Below are 19,219 nucleotides of genomic sequence, written 5' to 3'. Positions count from 1 at the left end.
TAGGGTTTTTTTTTTTTTTTTTTTTTTTTTTTAACATTTTTGAATAGGGTGCCTCGAAATTGTGCAGAATTGTTAAGGGTGCCACAACTGAAATAAGGTTGGGAAACACTGCCCTGGAGGATGAATTTACACTGTGTGCAATAGCTAGAAGTCACTGATACACCCAAAACAATGTAACCACCCCTGTCCCCAAAACAAACAACCCAATTAGACCCCTTTCACATTAGCGCGACTTGTCAGCTTGACAAGTCGCGGTATGTCGCGGTCCATTGAGTAGTACAGGACCCGTTCTAATAGGAGCGACACAAGTCGCTCCGACTTAGAAAAAGGGTCCTGTACTACTTTGGGGCGACCTCGGAGCGACTTGCATAGACTTCCATTATGTGAAGTCTCTGCAAGTCGCGGTGCACGCGACTTCACAGGTCACCCCCCCCGAAGTCGTGTCGCCTCAATGTGAATGGGCTCTTAGTGGAGAGGAAGGCATACAGTACTCACAAGGCACAGAGCCAGTCAAATTGACTGTGCCTTCAGTTTACTCTTTCGGACAGCAGGCGCAGAGGCATTGTGAGACATTGTAGGTGCCAGTGTAAAAAAAGAGGCTGTTTATAGACGGCCTGTCAGAACAAGTGAGAGCTATCAGCTGTTTTACTACAGTGGTATAAAGTGTAGTGGTTAAAATATATGTAAATCCAAGAACAAATTTATAATATACTGCAGATTACCAGTCCATAGATGTGGTGGCTACATTTTCCAGGCTCTCTTTAATTTTACAGAGCATTCCTGGCAGTAACACGCTACCTATCCTACGATAGAAAAGTGTGTCAGAACTACAGAACACCTTCCTTCTCCTCATCTCCATAACATATGGGATTTCAGTGCAGTGGAGGCATGGTGTTAGCTCATACAGGAAGGTACAAGTTCACTGGACTTATGGCAGATCAATAGGTGTTTGTCTGTACTTGGAGATCATTAAAGAGACAAATCATGGGAAAACGTGCAAGTATTGGAGAAGAGATGTACTGATTTTTTTATTTTATTTTACTCATACACATACTTTAAAGCAAACATGGAGTCTTCCGGCTGTCATACTGACCCTCTTGCTTCAATGCTTTTAAAAAAAAAATCAAATCTGGAACAAATATACAGATGAGGACTTTTGAATTTCTGCATACTTTTTCAAGGTCTGTCATTTAGTAAGTACTGAAGTAAGGCTGGTCATACATTATACAGTAAACCCCCCTCCATCGTGGGGGGTTACATTCTGGACCCACCCACGAAAAGTGAAAATCCGCGAAATAGAAATACCCTATTCAAATACACTGTAGGCATGTTTTATTTTTTAACTGAGTGTCACTGTACTTTTAAAAGCATTTTAAAGGTCTTTAAACACACTTTTAAAACAATAGAAACACATTTAAACACATAAAAGATAATGAGAGACAGAGCAAGAGCAATGGAAAACCCAAAAATACTTAATTAACAATGATTTATTTAGTAAAAAAAATAATATTACAGAAAAAAAACGCAAAATACCGTGACTGCAAAAACTAAACCGCGATATAACGGGTTTTACTGTATAATTTTCTTGTACAATTTACCAACATGATATAATATGAGGTAAAACCTAAACACTTTTAATTTGTATATAATCAGGCAGGCCCTTACACTACATAGTTGAAGGTAAATCTAAAGGAAACCGAATAAGAAAATGATATAATGTATGGCCAGCTTAAATGGAACAGTTTTAAAGTAGTACTATAGTCTAAAGGGTTTTTAACCCTACTGTATTCTAAATGCATTAACGTAAAAAAATGCCCCACTACCTGCCCAACCAATTTATCCATAAAAACGTACCTCGCTCAATGTCACTACTGCCGGCTCCAGTGTTGCTCCCCTCTCTTCCCGATTTCAATGGAGAAACCGAGGACAGTGTAGCCATAGGCTCCTGCTGTCAGTCAAACTCCTGTTTGGAGGGAGTTTTCTTGTGCGGTGTTGTGTCTATGGACACACACAGCTCAGTATGGGACCCGATGGGAGTGCACCAGAATGGGTGCCTCCTTATCCTGTTACAGGAGGCACCTAAAGGAAGGTAGGAGCATACAGCTCCAGCATTGACTGTTAGAAAAGGGCGAAAAGGTGATGTCAAAGTAAAGAGGGGTTAAAACTTTTTTATTTAAATGTAACGTTAATGTTCTTAAAGCAGAGTTCCACCCAAAAGTGGAACTTCCGCTCATCAGCTTCCTCCCCCCTCCGGTGCCACATTTGGCACCTTTTGGGGGGAGGGGGGGGAAAAAGTAGCCGTTTGACAGGTACCCTTCCCCACTTCCAGAAAACAGTGCTGCCCCTCGAAAGTTCCATCCCCTTCCTCCTTCCCCCGCCACCGAGCCAATGAGAATGCTGTGAAGCCGAAAGGCTTTATTGTCGGTTTCCCTCAGAGCGAATGGCGGCAGCACCTGGCAGCCAATCAAAAAATTGGGTGGGCTGCTGACATCAAGGGCTCCTTGGACAGGTAAGTGTCCATATATTAAAAGTCAGCAGCTACAGTATTTGTAACTGCTGACTTAATTTTTTTTTCCACAGCTGTAACACCTCTTTAACAGCTAGGAATTTAACATCCTCATCTGTAGAAAAGAGCAAACCTGTTTTGCATACCTTAATCATCTTAATACACCCCCTTTCCTTTCCAGGCCATTTTTCAGGTGGACTGACAACTTCTCAGGCATGCAACATTGGACCCAAATTATTGTGATTTTTTTTTTTTTTTTTGAGAAAAAGCATTTGAGACAAAAATTTCTTTTGATGATGTTTAATAACCAATGAGTTTTTTTTTTTTTTTTTTTAAACTATATGAAAGGGAAAAAGACTAAAAATGAAAATAAAAAAATGTTTACCTTCATTTGTTATAAAAAAATCTAAAAAAAAAATTTCAGGACAATACAAACACTTCAAAATGACCCCTAATTAGAAAGTGGACACCCCGAGGTGATCATTTATTTAAAAAGAAAAAAACTACACTGAAGTAGTTAGTGTACAGTTCGCCTTTAGGAGTCGCACACTGAGGCCAAGTATAAGCCTTCCGTTATTAGTGGAAGTTCCCTGGAGGATGAATTTGCACTGTGTGCAATATCTAGATGTCACAATAAACCCAAAACAATTTAACCATCCCGTCCCCAAAATAATAGCAGCAACAGCAGTCCCTATATTTCTTTTATGCTGGGTTTACATTAAACATTATTATATTTATTTATTACAGATTCTTCTATGGCGCTGCCAATTTACGCATCGCTTTGCATATTTAGTACACATCCACATCAGTCCCTGTCCTCAAGGAGCTTACAGTCTAAGGTCCCTAACCCACTTACATACACCTACTAGGGCAAATTTAGGCAGGTGCCAATAAACAAATACAACAGGACAAGCCTGGTTGAATATCAGTACAATAAACTATACCCTGACATGGATAAATAAAAACTTTCATAGACATGAAAGTCAATGGTAAACCACCATAACTTTTATTTTTGCAACTAAAATGTCACGTGAAAGAGCTTAACCTAATATCAATAACACTGTCAATGTTTCAATACTGTTAAAAAAAAAAAAAAATCAGAGTATAGCATCAATTCTATTAAACTCCTGTGATATTGATCTGGTCAGTTAAGTAGCAGAGGGGGTTGTTAATCCGTTGGAGCTGCTTTAGGGTTAATAAAATTAGCAACAGGGGCACTAGAATGGCAATGAGGCAACCTCCAAAACAGGAATGGTTTTACAGGTGGAGGCCACAGGCATTTTTTTCCCTACTCCTGTTTTCTGACTGTTTCACCAGTTTTGCATCTGCATGATTGCCCAAGTTTTGCATTTGCATGATTAAGCAACTTGCCTTAAGGCATAAGTGATAACGAAGTGGCTTGGGGAACAAAATATCAAAATTTTAGGTCCATGGCCAGGAAACTCTCCAGACCTTACTCCCAACCTGTGGTCAATCCTCAAGAGGCGGGTGAACAAAAAACACCCACAAATTCTGCCAAACTCCAAGTAAAGTTGCACAATTAATCGTTTGAGAATCGCAATCGCAATCTCGAGTCCCCCCCCCCCCCATGTGCGGCCTCAAACTCAAATTTCTGCAATTCTGAGTAGGGGAAGCCGTGGCGGAGCCAGCCTGGAACGTAAATGGCGCCGCCCCTGATACAGGAACTGACGTCAGTAGTGAGAGACAACGTGATGCCACCGCATCCACTGATGGGTGGTACCGCGTTTCTTCAGAGGGCCCAGGGACACTGCACTCCATCCCTCTCTTCATTCATCATGCCATGCAACATGTGAGCTATCTTTCCATCACACACACACACATATATATATTTCATTATAATAGGAGGAGGTGGGGGTCATTTTTTTTTCCAAGGGTTCCCCCCATCCCCTCTTATTATAATGAGATATATGAGAATCGTGATCTTCATTCTAAGCCTCGATTTTTGCCAGAATCGTGCAGCTTCAAGTATTGATTATGCAAGAATGGGCTGCCATCATTCAGGATGTGGCCCAGAAGTTGATGGACAGCATGTCAAAACGAACTGGAGAGTTCTGGAAAAAGAAAAGTCAACACTGCAAATATTGACTCTTTGCATTAACTTAATGTCATTGTCAATAAGAGTCTTTGAAATGCTTGTAATTATACTTTAGTATACCATAGTAACATCTGACAAAGACCTAAAAACACTAAAGCAGCAGACTTTTGTGACAATATTTGTTTCATTCTCAAAAACTTTGGCCATGGCTTTATATTTGCTCATTATCTACTTGCCAACCAGCAACTTACCCATACCCGTACCCATACTTAGCTGGAATTTAAGTGGTTATACCGGGATTATGCCTGCAGCTTTTAGAGCTGGCGGTCGGCTCTGACTTGTTAAAGCAATCCTAGCAGCTAACTAGGGCTGCAACTAAACGATTAGTTGGCCGAATATTATTTTGATTAATTGACTAATCGGATATTAACCTTAAAAGAAAAAAAAAAGTGTGGTGTATAATTTAGTTAATGTAAAGTTTTTTAAAAAAAGGCAATTTAATCATAAATCACTATATACAGTGGTAAATATACTAATATAACCAACTATATGGTCAAGGAGCAAAATCTCTAATCCACTCTAAGAATAACAGACAAACAGACAGAAGAGATATATATACATACACCCACACACACACTATTAGAGGAGAGGATGAATCTGGTAAATATCATCAGACTCAAATTTAAAGAAAAAAAAATGAAACAGTTTTTTTGCTGATTTTCAGACAGAACTGTAATAGATTATATACAGTATGAGACTCCCTTGTCATAGGCAAGTGGCTTGATAAAAGCTACCTGGGCCTGCTGTCACGTATGCTGGCCATACAAAAACAATGTCTTCCTTCAAAAAAAACCCTTCATTTTAAGAACATTTGTTCGATTTTCAAATCGTTAGTGGGGTCAAATCGACGTTAGTTTTCGACCACAGTGATGAGAAGATTTGAAAGAGAAGAATAGAAAACTTCTTGGTCATAGGAATTTTCAGACAGTGCATGTGGTTTTCGCTCAGAAATTACATTCATTTTAAAACTGAATGTTAAAAGCAAGTGAAATTTTTAAACAACGTTCCTTCATTCAGAGAATGAACAAAGATATTCTCTTCCGAAAATTGATATGGGTATGGCCAGCATAAGGCTTGGTTCACACCTATGCAGTTTGCTTTTCATGCTTTTTGCTGTGCGTTTTGCGCATGCGATTTTGCGGCATTTTGCATTTTTTATGCTTTTTTTCTGGCCAATTTGTTGTTAGGCAGATTACAAAAAACAACAAACATGGTATACTTACCTGCTGTGTAATGGTTTTGCACAGAGCAGCCCTGATTCTCCTTTTCTGGGGTTCCCCCCACTGACGCTTCTGGCTCCTCCTGCCTTCAGAGTGCCCCAATACCAAGCTGCAAAGTATATAGTAGATAGAGTGCCCCTATAGCAAGGTAAAAAACTTCTGCCTTTAGAACCACTCACTTCCTGCCCAGGACTACATGTCCCATGAGACATTGCTCCTCACACATTCACAAGTTCTAAGGCACATACTGACATCTATGGACGGTGTACTGAGCTGTATGTGTGGTGCACTGTGTCTTATTATTGTAAACAAATAATGCATTCTGTATGCAGGCCAACTAATCGATTATGAAAATAGTTGACAACCATTTTCATAATGGATTAGTTGTCTATCAATTGTTTAGTTGTTTTGGCCCTACAGCTAACTACCCGGTGGATTGCTTTTAAAAGCAACGTTCCTCCCAACCGCCTTCCACTGTTTGCTCAGGCTCACCCCTCCCACCAGGAGACCCGAGTGGAGGGTCAGCGCCTCTGCCAGCTGGTCAGACAATCAAACAAAGCCGGGAATGTAAATTATCTTTTATATAGAATGAAAACATCCTAATGACAGCAATAACAGTGAAAAAAATGTTTTGAAGCAACAGTATAAAATAAAAAATAAATAAAAAATTAAAAATACATTTAAAGTACCCCCATCCCCCCTGTGAACGTGCTCATTGGTCTTGCACGCATGCAAACAGAGATCGTTCCACACATGTGAGGTATCACTGTGAATGTCAGATCATGGGCAGTAATTCGAGTGGTAACTGAAAGGCTTTTAAATTATAGCCTAAGGATAGCAAAATTTACATTCTCTCTCACTGTTGCACAAGTGTGCACAATCTTAGGGAGTGACATGTTATCTATTTATTCAGCATAACATCATCTTTTAAACTTAAGAAAATTGGTTACGTGTTGGGTTTTATTTTTTACATTAAAATTCAAAAAAGTGTATTTTTTTTTTAAATTGCATTTAAAAAGCCATTGCGCAAATACTGTGTAACTTAAAAAAATGAAAACCCGCCAATTTATCCTCTAGGGTCTCTGCTTTAAAAAAAACTATAGAACGTTTGGGAGTTCTAAGTAATTTTCTTGCAAAAAATACTGATTGTTACATGTAAACAAAATAGTGCCAGAAAAGGCATGAAGCTCAAGTGGTGAAAGATGCTGGCTCTGTTTCTAGCTTGGCAGTGTTACAAAATAATCATACAAGTACAAATATGCAAGGCACATCAAAACTGCTTTAAGGAAAACACTGCAAAAATAACTCTAAATACACTTATTTTACTTTATGTAATAAAACAATTCCAGTGATATGTAGACTGGAACGCAATGGTTTATGTCCAGCGTCAGGCAGATAGATAAAGATTTAGAATAAACATTAGTACACTGCATTCTGACTGTTATACTTAGTACCTCTTTCACCTATTAGGGGGATCTTCTTCACGGTTGCAGTTAACAACTGCTTGAAGTTCTGGAGATGTTCTGTCCTGCAATTATTAACAGGAGTGGACTGAGCATCATCATACAAAACAGTCAATAAAGTCAGTGTACACCACAGAAAGGGATGAAATTTAAAAGTTTACTCTGTTACATATATACTACCAATACAAACATACCTGTTCCTGTAAAAAACATAGAAATGGAAAGATGAATATAAAATTTATCATCACTTGTTCGCTCAAAAGATATGGCAAATGTTAACTTTTTGAAAGCGGAACCAAACTGTATCTGAACACCACAAACTGAAAACCCCAATCAATTTTTAATATTCAAAGCAAATTCATCCATGTCTCCATGCCTTTTTTTTTTCTGCAAAATCATTTTGAAAAACACCCCCTAACATTTCTAGCCATGGCCTTCTTGAGTAAGGGCAGATGATGTGTGTAGGATTTACTTCTTGAAATCCATCTGCCCTTAGCGCAGGCATGCAGACAGAAGGCCGTACATAGCTGAGAAAGCCCCTCCTCCAGATGAAAGAAAAAAAAAATGCCCATAAAATCTCCTGGGATGTATGACATCAATCAAAGAGATCTATCTATATATATATAATATAGTTTTAGATCTATTTACTAACACTAGAACAGGGGTCTTAAACTGGTGGCCCTCCAGCTGTTGCAGAACTACAATTTCCATGAGGCATTGCAAGGCTGACAGTTACAAACATGACTTCCATAGGCAAAGGCATGATGGCACTTGTAGTTCCGCAACAGCTGAAGGGCTGCCAGTTTGAGACCCGTGCACTAGAAGCATAAGGATTAAAAATAATTTGTTTTTCTGGAAAAAAAAAAAGAATAGTTATTGTTGAGAAAGTTTAATTCCTATAAAGTGTAACTTCAGCCTATCCATCAACATTGACTATTTTGAATCTATATGCTGCTAACATTCGTAAATAAATAGTATATCATATTTACTTTGTTTAAACTGTTTTTTACATGTCTTCCTGGTTTCCTTGTCTAGGAGATCCGTTACACTGTGGCAAAACCTTAATTAATCGCAGCATGGAAATCTGATACCATCACATGCCTACTACAGTGCCTAATATCATCCAAAGATTCAGAGAATCTGGAACAATCTCTGGGCGTAAGGGTCAAAGCTGGAAAACTATACTGGATTCCCGTGATCTTCGGGCCCTTAGACGGCACTGCATCACATACAGGAATGCTACTGTAATGGAAATCACAACATGGGCTCAGGAATACTTCCAGAAAACATTGTCAGTGAACACAATCCACCGTGTCATTCGCCGTTGCCGGCTAAAACTCTATATGATCCATAAGCGCAGGCGTTTTCTCTGGGCCAAGGTTCATTTAAAATGGACTGTGGTAAAGTGGAAAACTGTTCTGTGTTCTTTACCCTCTTAATGACCAGGCCATTTTTTGCAATTCGGCACTGTGTTACTTTAATGAACAATTACAATTGCGCTGTCATGCGACGCTGTACCCAAATACAATTGATGTATTTTTTCTCCCCACAAATAGAGCTTTGCTTTGGCGGTATTTGATCACTGCGGTTTTTAGATTTTGCGCTATAAACAAAAAAAGAGCGACAATCTTTTAAAATTTTTTATCAGTTTAGGCCAATTTGTATTCTGCTACATATTTTTGTTAAAAAAAATCCCAAAAAGCGTATTTTAATTGGTTTGCGCAAAAGTTATAGCGTTTACAAACTACGGGATAGATTTTTGTACTTTATTTATTTTTTTATATTAGTAATGGTGGCGATCTGCGATTTTTAGCGGGACTGAGACATTGCGGCGGACAGATCAGACCCCTAACTGACATTTTTTACACTTTTTTGGGGACCAGTGACATTAATACAATGCTAAATAATATGTACTGTTACTGTATAAGTGACACTGGCAGGGAAGGGGTTAACACTGGGGGTGATCAAAGGGGTTACTGTATACCTAAACATGCTTACTGACTGTGTGGGGGAATAGCTCTGTGACAGGCACAGAGAGATCAGGGTTTCAGCTTAGCTGAAACTTCAGATCTCTCTCTAAGACTCGCCTGCTTTGTTTACATAAGAAGGCTGGTCTTCTGTCAGTTTCTCTGATGACCACGGGAGGTCAGCGGCGATCTCCTCCCCTCCTCCCGCCTGCTTCCCGCTGTGTCTAAACACATGCACGAAATCTTGTAGATATACGTGATTTTGCACAGCCGAGCCACCCTGCTGCAGTATATCTGCGGTGGGCGGTCGGCAACTGGTTAATTTGCATTATAGGACCGAGAATGCAGCAGGAAGCACTGGAACATTCAGAGTTGGAAGGGAATACACAAAGTGCATGTACAGGATGCCAAGGGTCAAATATCAGCCCACCAGACCATTCCTAGAACTGAAATATGAAACTTTCTTCTGCCAACAACTATGTCCAAAAGTCTAAGCATCTCTGGATAAATGACATGCTTGATGCTAATATAACTTCTACATGGGAACAACCCATCCCCCACAAGACCTTCTCTACATTTAAAAAGGGAATTTGGTTGTTTTTATGGAATTACACTATGTGGCATTTTATTATTGTTTTTTTGGCATTTATAATCATTCAAAGTTCTGTGATGAGTGGAAAGGAGAGGCGGGGCTGGAGGAGATGGAACTTCTTTATGTGTATCCGGCAGTTTCCGGACTTTAAATTATTGTGCAATTAAATTGGTAAGTGTGTGTGCATTGGGAGGTGAAGGGATGCACTTGGTGATCCACATAGAGCTGATTAAATGTGAGGTAGATGGCGCTGCCTATAGTGATATGTCTGACAGAATCACATACGATTAAACCATATATAATATTCAAAGATCATAATGTGATATAAACTCATCAAATCAATAAAATTACATATGATACATGAATATAAAGTGCCAAAAGTGCAATAGTGCAATAATATATGGTGAAAAAAGGATATAAAATATAAATATAAAAATACAGTGAGGTGATCACTCTCTCAAAAAGTAATTACGTAATTTCAGCTTGTGTCGGGACGCATATCCGGCGGGTAGAACGCATCGCGTTCCCGAAGCTAACCGCTAACAAGGAAGTTGGAGGTCCCTACCTGTATCACGCTCGTTTATCTTATCTACATTTTGTACTACCACATCAACTATTTAATTCATATTCACTGTCGAATGAGATTATAATTTATCCAATTTTTGATTCCTACCACCTCATTTTGCACAGTGTTACCTTTGGTTTACAGTTCATTAGATCTTTATTTGCACCCCTGACTCCTTTTTGAGTGAGTGATCACCTCACTGTATTTTTTATATTTATATCCTTTTTTCACCATATATTATTGCACTATAGCACCTATTGCACTTTTGGCACTTTATATTCATGTTTATATTCATGTATCATATGTAATTTATTGATTTGATGAGTTTATATCACCTTATGACCTTTGAATGTCGTATATGGTTTAATCTTATGTGATTCTGTCAGACATATCACTATAGGCAGCGCAATCTACCTCACACCACCCCCCTTTTCACATTATGTATATCCCTTTCAGGGTTATATTTTGGAGGTAGGCAGCAGCCCTATTTTTATCCTAAGCGCAGATTTCCCTCCCTTTCATTCAGAGCTGATTAAATGTTTCACAGAACGGTTTGATGTTCAAGTCTCGTAAGAAGATTTAGCACACAGAAACAACACTTGATTTGTTTTCCCCCTTGCAGTGAGAGATTGATCAAAGGTTTCCCCTAAACTTTCAAGCCTCACCAAAGGATCGAGCAGGGATGTTGTACACTGAAAGGACACTTTATTTTACTCTCACTGATGAAAATTAGTGGAGTGTACCTCACCGCAGACAAATCTCTGCGAACACCTCCAGTTGCATTCTCCCAGATTCAGCTGTTGATGGCTGAGAAAGTGTGGGTGTCAATTTTCCACACTAGGAATGTGCATGGCAGCAAAGCCGAAATGTGCAGTTTAGCCCATGACAAGGTTAGGGCTGCTTCTTTCTGAGCAGCACAGCTTCTTCCTGAGCAGCACAGCTTCTTGCCCCTCCTTGCTAGCTGATGTATGCCACAACTGTGGCATTTTCTGACTGCAACCTGACAGGGGAGAGCCTAAAGGTAGGCAGACCAGTGTAAAGCTGGCAATACATGGATTGAAATTGGTCTGGTTCAGCAGGGACCAGCCAAATTGTGATCCATGTATGAGCAGGCTGGTTGCACGCAAGTTGATTTACCATTCGACTTGAGTACAACCAGCCTGTTTGACAATTTGTTCTCAATCAGCGCCACCGGCTATAACCAGCAGTGCTGATCAACGTAACAGGGAGACTTCTCCATGGTTAAAATACAATAGCACAGTGAGAGAGATTCACTCGATGTGGATGGGGGAATCTAGTCATTTTCTTTTGTGGTTCAACCCACTGGTAGGAAAAAAAAAAAAAAAAAGACTCATGTATAACCATTCTAACAGAGCTAGCCTGAATCACCCAAAGTTCCAGGATGTTGCCCAGGAACTTCCACCTTTCTGACAATGTTCTCCAGACATCCCCTCAGCCCCGATAGGCTGGCATCCGTCGTCAAGACCATCCAATTAATTGAACAGAAGGATTTTACAGTACCCAGCATCTGCATGGATATTTACCATTGATGAGCCAACTTGGTCTTGAGAGTCATGCATTGGCAGAGCCAAGGACTTCTGATGGTGGTCCCAGACAGGATACGGAGTTGCAGGGCTTTGGAGTAAAACTGGCATAGGGAACCTCTTTGAAGGCTGCCATTATTTTCCACAGCACCTTTATACAGGTCCCAATCAAGGAAAACAGGCATTTCTCCTGCACAAGCAGTCCTTTCACCAATGCTGTATCCGAGTACTAAGCCTAAGTACTCGAGACAAACCTCTCCAGGATTTGTATTGTCTGCTGGAGAATTAATGTCAATTTTTGAGATGAATGCTTCCTGAGAAGCAGGTTGGCTAAGTATCCCACTCAATTGGGATAACCTGGGTCTTAAACAACGCCAAAACTGGATAGTGGCAATCCTTCATTTCAAATTGCAGAAACCGCTGGTGACAGTGGTGAGGTTGGAAAAATCAGGATGTATATTTAAAGCAGTAGTAAACTCTTTTTTAATTTGCACCTATATATAAGCCTACAATACGGCTTACCTGTGGGCACAATGAAAATCTCCAAACCGTACACTGTTCATGGATATAGCCGATGACATCACCCGCGCATGCGCAGTGACGCTCCAGGCTCCCACTCCCACTCCGGAGTCTGTGAACCCGGAAGGAAGACAGGGTGGAGATAGAATGTTCTGGGGGAGCCGTGACAGCGCTGCGTTGGAGGTCTTCATTTGTAGGTAAGTCTGTCAATGTGCTAGCATGCGGTGCATAGTAGCACATTATATATATAACAAACCTGCAGGGGGCTAAAAAAAAAATTCTTCTTTTGCCAGTTTACTACCGCTTTAAGCTTCCTTGATATCCACTGATGCTAGTTAGCCCCACTGATGAAGCGAAGCAATGACATACCAGGTAGAATCCATCCTGAAGTTTTATACATTCAGGAACTTGTGGAGACCCCTGAGGTCCAGAATAGGCCAGGCATCTCTGCTTGGCCTGGGAACCATGAACAGGTTGGAATGGAAGCCTTGAGATCTTCTCTCTTCCAGCACATGTGCAATGACCCCTTGAAACAGCTCTCTTTTCAGGGTATGATATCATTGCAAGCACACATCCTTCTGATCCCACCTTTTTGCATTCTGCTGAGATGGCCTTGGATTGGGCTGTAATGGTAGTGTCTTAAAAGCTGAAGCTGGTATGTGCCTGCACTTTACACCTGCAGCAGTTTTTATTTTAGGGACAGGCTCATGTAATGCACAAAGGCCTAGACTAGAGCCCATCTTAGTCTATGAATGGCTTTTGAAGAAGCAGCAGTTCCCCATAGTCCTGTTACTCTGGTCTCCTGTAAGCAGTCTGAGTCCTGCTTTGTGGGGGACTACAAGAGGCCGATCTCAACACATTTGGGTACTTATCTCAGTAGTGTATACAAATACATTTTTAATGAATAGTCATTTAAATTTTTTTCTTTCCTTTAATGCTTAACTTCAGGAAATATAAAGGAAATGTGTAAATGCTAGTTGCCTGGGATCCTCTGAAACTAGACAATTGGGCAGGCAGTGAAGTCTGAACATTTGATGTACACATTTGTTTTGGAATCGTGGCTTAGAAACCTCGGAAGACAGATCAGCACGCTATCAAGGCAACAACATAGGACACAGGGTAAAGCATATAGATAAAAAAAAAAAAAGTAGGATTACCCACCCAGGCATTACCCCTCCCAAATCAGCCAAAGCTCAGTTTTTAGCTGGTGTCTTTAGCTGATGGATGGGCCTCCCTTTGCCTCTCTGAAAATCTTTCCTGTAGGCTTAGTCACATAAATTTTAGCCTATTCCTATCACCCTTAATCAGGGAAAAGGGGCTCTATCTGGATTGGTTGCTATGGCCAGCAACCCAGACTGGTGAGTGCCTCTGAATTGTGGAGCAGAGTGTTAGTTTCCCCTGCCAGATGTTGCTCCCAGTGCTTTGGGATGTTTCTGGGCAGTTTTCATTTGAGATGCCAAATGGGGTTCACCAACACATTTTTACTAGCTCATTACCATCAGAGGCCTCACTAGCCTAAAGAAATGCGCAGGACGGAGCAGGCACGCTTCAACTCTAAATGAGGCGCACAAGCTTTACCTCTCAGAAAGGTGCGGGATTTATATTAACGGTCGTGTTTTGAAGCCTGTTGCAGGCATGTTTCAACAGCTCCAGAAGCCTGAGCCCCCCTTCACACTGGTGCAACATGCGAATTACAAGTCGCACTTGCAGTCACATCTATTGTCTATGGCATCGTATTAATAGGTGTGATTTGAAGTAGCGCGATTTGAAAAAAATAGTTCCAGCACTACTTTTCAAGATTTCATGTGTGACTTGCATGGACATCTGTGCATGAAATTGCACACATCCGCAAGCTGCCGATGAAATCGCACTGTGCTGCAGTTTTAAAATCACGCTGAAGTAGCGAGATTTCAAAGCCGCATTCAGTGTGAACAGGGGCTAGATGTGATGCTTGCAGTATTTTTATTTTATGTAATACAGCTGTTCTAACTGTAATGTACATTCTAGTGGAGTCTGAGGGCCTGGAAGTACTGACTGACAGGGGTGCCAGGGACACAGTCCTTGCTGGACAAATGTACAAATTCTTTAGCAAATAAAACTATTCACGTATTATATCTGTGTTTTTCGCGGTCTGCCTATAATGCAAATTTACTACACGCAAACTAGACTGCAGAAGCAGAAAACTTTAGGAAGCAACATTGAATAGAAATAATAGAATTACTTCACAGAGCTGGATTCCTGGTCTAAGTTATTCTCCATCTTGACTACTGCACTGGCCGTATGGAAGGAGGAAGCATTGCTGTGGTCAGGTTCTGCTTTCACTGCAAAAAATAATATGAAATTTAACATGAAATAACAGAATCTTAAGTTTTCACCACATTTAAACCTAAGTTGTGCCTATTCTATTTCATACATGGCACATAGTTCTGACAGCATTGATGTCTGTAATACAGTGCATCCGTAAAGTATTCACAGCGCTTCACTTTTTCTACATTTTTTATGTTACAGCCTTATTCTAAAATGGATTAAATTAATTATTTTCTTCGAAATTATACAAACAATACCCCAGAAAGACAACGTGAAAGAATTTTGTTTTTTAAATCTTTGCAAATTTATTAAAAATAAAGTGCACCTTTGTTACCAATTACAGCTTCAAGTCCGAGTATGATGCTACAAGCTTGGCACACATAAATATGGGCAGTTTCTCCCATTCTTCTTTGCAGGACCTCTCCAGCTTCATGAGGTTGGATGGGGAATGTCGGTGCACAGCCATTTTCATATCTCTCCAGAGATTGGGTTCAAGTCTGGGCTCTAGCTGGGCCAATGAAGGACATTCACAGAGTTGTCCTGTAGCCACTCCTTTGTTATCTTGGCTGTGTGCTTAGAGTAGTTGTCCTGTTGGAAGTTAAACCTTTGCCCCAGTCTGAGGTCCAGAGTGCTCTGGAGCAGGTTTTCATCAAGGATGTCTCTGTGCATTGCTGCATTCTTTCCCTAGATCCGGACTAGTTTCCCAGTTTCTGCCGCTGAAAAACATCCCCACAGCATGATGCTTTCACCACCATGCTTCACTGTAGGGATGGTGTTTGCCAGGTGATGAGCGGTGCCTGGTTTCCTCAAGACATGACTCTTGCCACGCAGACCAAAGAGTTCAATCTTTGTTTCATCAGACCAGAGAATTTTGTTTCTCATGATCTGAGAGTCCTTCAGGTGCCTTTTGGTAAACTCCAGGTGGGCTGTCATGTGCCTTTTATGGAGGAGTGGCTTCCGTCTGGCCCCTCTACCATACAGGCCTGATTGGTGAGGTGCTGCAGAGATGGTTGTTCTTCTGGAAGGTTCTCCTCTCTCCACAGAGAAATGCTGGAGCTCTGTCAGAGTGACCATCGGGTTCTTAGTCCCCTCCCTGACTAAGGCCCTTCTCCCCTGATCGCTCAGTTTGGCCGGGTGGCTCACTCTAGGAAAAGTCCTGGGGGTTACAAACGTCTTCATTTACGGATGATGGAGGCCACTGTGGTCATTGCAGACAATTCCTTGGATTTCACGGCTTGGTTTATGCTCTGAAATGCACGGTCAACTGTGGGACCTTATATAAACAGGTGTGTGCCTTTCCAAATCATGTCTAATCAACTGAATATCACAATTGGACTCCAATCAAGTTGTAGAAGCATTTCAAGGATGATCAGTGGAAACAGGATGCACCTGAGCTCAATTTTGAGTGTCATGACAAAGGCTGTGAATACTAATGTACATGGGATTTTTTTGTTTTATATTTTTAATAAATTTGCAAAGATTTCAAACAAACAACTTTTACATTGTCATTATGGGGTATTGTTTGTAGATTTTTGAGCAAATAATGAATTTAATCCATTTTGGAACAAGGCTGTAACATAAAATGTGGAAAAAGTGAAGCACTGTGAATACTTTTCGGATGCACTGTACATATGCACCATAAAGGCAATGGTAAATGTACTCATAATTCAACTTTTTAGACTAACAAAGAGGAATCTAACCTCAAATAAAACATAATTTATCTTGATGTGTGACAATTACCTGTTATAGAAGAGCTGTTGGGAGCCAGACTAAGCACGGCTCTTGATGATAGCACTGGTGTGGGAAGTGTGCTGGATTTCCCACTGGACAGAGATTTTATGAGGCTGGTACCAGCAGTGCCTGTGTGGTGTTGGACATGTATTTTGCTTGATGACACAATCTGTGTAGATGTACTGGAGCCTTCTGCAGCCTGTGAAAAACAAAGAGGTGTGAAAGGGAGCATCAATATTTACAATATTACATAGAGTTTAAAAACTCTATTTACCTTCTTTTAGGGTGTCCTTAAGACAAATAATGGTAAGCTACATTACAGGAATGCATTTTACTTATCCTTGAACTCGTATGGTACCTGTTGACTTGATCCACTTGTAGACAAGGATGGCAATGATGTACTGGCTGTAGTTATTACCCCACCAGCAACCCTCAGCAGTGTGGTACCAGGTTTCTGTGTTTGCGATGTCCCTGGCAATGACTTTAGAACATTTTCTGATATCTTTACTAATCCAGTTGAACCACTGTTTGCCTTAAATAAAAAAAAAAAAAATCATAAATCCAAAACTAGTGCTACCAGAGTTTTCCAGAAGATATGTGCATGTCACTGTTCCTCTATGCTAACGCCATTTGCATCAGAATATACTTACTGTAGTGTGACACTAAAATAAATCACAAAAAAATCGGATTTTTGTAAGATCTTACCGTAAAATCCTTTTCTCTTAGCTCATTGACAGACGTAGTCTTCTTGATTCACAAGAACTGGGTTAGGTTGTCTCCGCAGGAGTAGGACTAGGCATAAAGAAAAAAACGTTCTGGCTCCACCCTAGGGGCAGTCCCAGAGGGTATATCCTCCCTCTCTCTGCTACAAGGCATCAGTTCTGTCACAAAGCAGCAACAGAGAATTTAACCCAACCCAACTCAATGATAGAGGGGCGGGTACTACGTCTGTCAATGAGCTAAGAGAAAAGGATTTTACGGTAAGATCTTACAAAAATACGATTTTCTCTGTCGCTCATTGACAGACGTAGTCTTCTTGATTCACAAGAACTGGGACATCCAGAAGCAGTGCCACAAATGAGGGGTGGGATTGACAGAAATCAAAATCCAATCTAGAAGGCCCAACCGGTGCCAAACTAGAAGTTTTAAAGGCTCATTATAAACAAAGAATGAGACTCAAATAAAAATTCCAACGGAAAAAAACCCTCGAGGTAGACCACTGGTCTCCTCAAATGGCGGCCTGCAAAACCTTGCGGCCAAACGAGGCATCAGACGATGCCATTACATCAACTTTATAATGTTTTGTAAAGGTATGCACCGACGACCAGGTAGCCGCCTTGCACACCTGGACCACTGACGCCTGATGGCGAAAGGCCCATGACGCACTAAGTGCCCGAGTGGAGTGCGCCATAACAGGGAACGGGGGCTCCCAACCCTTAATAGAATAAGCCTGTACCACCGTCTGTCTGATCCATTTGGAAATAGTCGCGGCAGATGCAGGCAACCCCTTTTTGGGTCCATCCGGGATCACAAAAAGTGAATCCGTCTTGCGAAACGAGTCTGTCGTTTTCAAGTATACCCTGATCGCCCGGACCACATCCAAGGAGTGTAAAGCAAACTCCCGAGGATGACTGGGCTTAGGACACAGGGAAGGTAATACAATTTCTTCATTCAGATGAAATTCTGAAACCACTTTTGGTAGGAAGGATGGATTCGGACGAAGAACCACCTTATCTCTATGAACCACAGATATGGGGAACGACAAGATAATGCGGCCAGTTCTGACACCCTGCGTGCAGAAGTAATAGCCACCAAGATGGCCACCTTCTGGGACAACGTAGGTAGAGGAATCTCCCTAATATCTTCAAAGGGAGGTTTCTGAAGAACCGACAATACTAAATTAAGATCCCAGGGTGGTAACGGCGCGCGCACTGGCGGAGCCAGATGTCGCACCCCCTGGATGAAATTCCGCACCAAGGAATGAGTAGCCAAAGGCTTCTGAACGTAGGCACAACTGGTGGAAAACTTCTGGATGGAGGGACCATTCCCCCTGATCCAGAGTCTGACGGCTGAGATAATCTGCCTGCCAATTTTCCACCCCCGGAATGAACACCGCAGAGATCGCTGGAACAAATCGTTCCGCCCAGCGAAGAATGCAAGCCACTTCCTTGGCCGCTCGGACACTCTTGGTGCCCCCCTGGTGATTGACATAAGCCACGGCCGTGGCGTTTTCCGACTGGATCCGAACCGGGCTGCCCTGGAGCTGCTCGGTCCAGTGAATCAGACAAAGTCTGATCGCTCTCAGTTCCAATACATTTATCGGCAACCTGGATTCTTCCGGGGACCAAAGTCCCTGGACAGATAACTGACCGAGAATTCCTCCCCATCCGGATAGACTGGCATCCGTGGTCACTATCGTCCAATATATTGGCAGAAATGACTTTCCCTGGCTGAGCATCGGAGACCGAAGCCACCAGACCAGAGACTCTCTGGTCTGTTTGCTCAATCGGATCCGATTGTCCAGGGATTCCGGATTCCGATTCCATCTGAGAAGAATCTCTTGCTGAAGAATTCGGGTATGGGACTGGGCAAATGGGACTGCTTCGAAGGAAGCCACCATCAACCCCAGAACCCTCATGCAAGTTCGAAGAGAAGACCAGCTGTTGGATAGTAACAACTGGACTGCTGA

The 19,219-nt window shown here is 41.4% G+C and overlaps 1 protein-coding gene across 4 annotated transcripts in view; it reads right to left on the bottom strand.

Moving 5' to 3' along the window:
* YEATS2 (YEATS domain containing 2) overlaps positions 1 to 19,219 on the bottom strand; it is a 198,148-nt gene that overhangs the window by 69,608 nt on the left and 109,321 nt on the right. For all 4 annotated transcript variants that reach the window (XM_082252197.1, XM_082252199.1, XM_082252196.1 and 1 more), the window contains exons 19-22: positions 16,889 to 17,062; positions 16,540 to 16,729; positions 14,714 to 14,813; positions 7,297 to 7,370 (exon numbers count right to left, since the gene is read on the bottom strand). In XM_082252197.1, coding sequence (XP_082108323.1) covers positions 7,297 to 7,370; positions 14,714 to 14,813; positions 16,540 to 16,729; positions 16,889 to 17,062 — 538 coding nt within the window. The remainder of the gene's footprint in view (positions 1 to 7,296; positions 7,371 to 14,713; positions 14,814 to 16,539; positions 16,730 to 16,888; positions 17,063 to 19,219) is intronic.

The sequence above is a fragment of the Pelophylax lessonae genome, assembly GCF_965119305.1.
Source record: "Pelophylax lessonae genome assembly, chromosome: 3".
NCBI classification, from domain to species: domain Eukaryota; kingdom Metazoa; phylum Chordata; class Amphibia; order Anura; family Ranidae; genus Pelophylax; species Pelophylax lessonae.
This window is presented reverse-complemented; position numbering and strand designations above follow the sequence as displayed.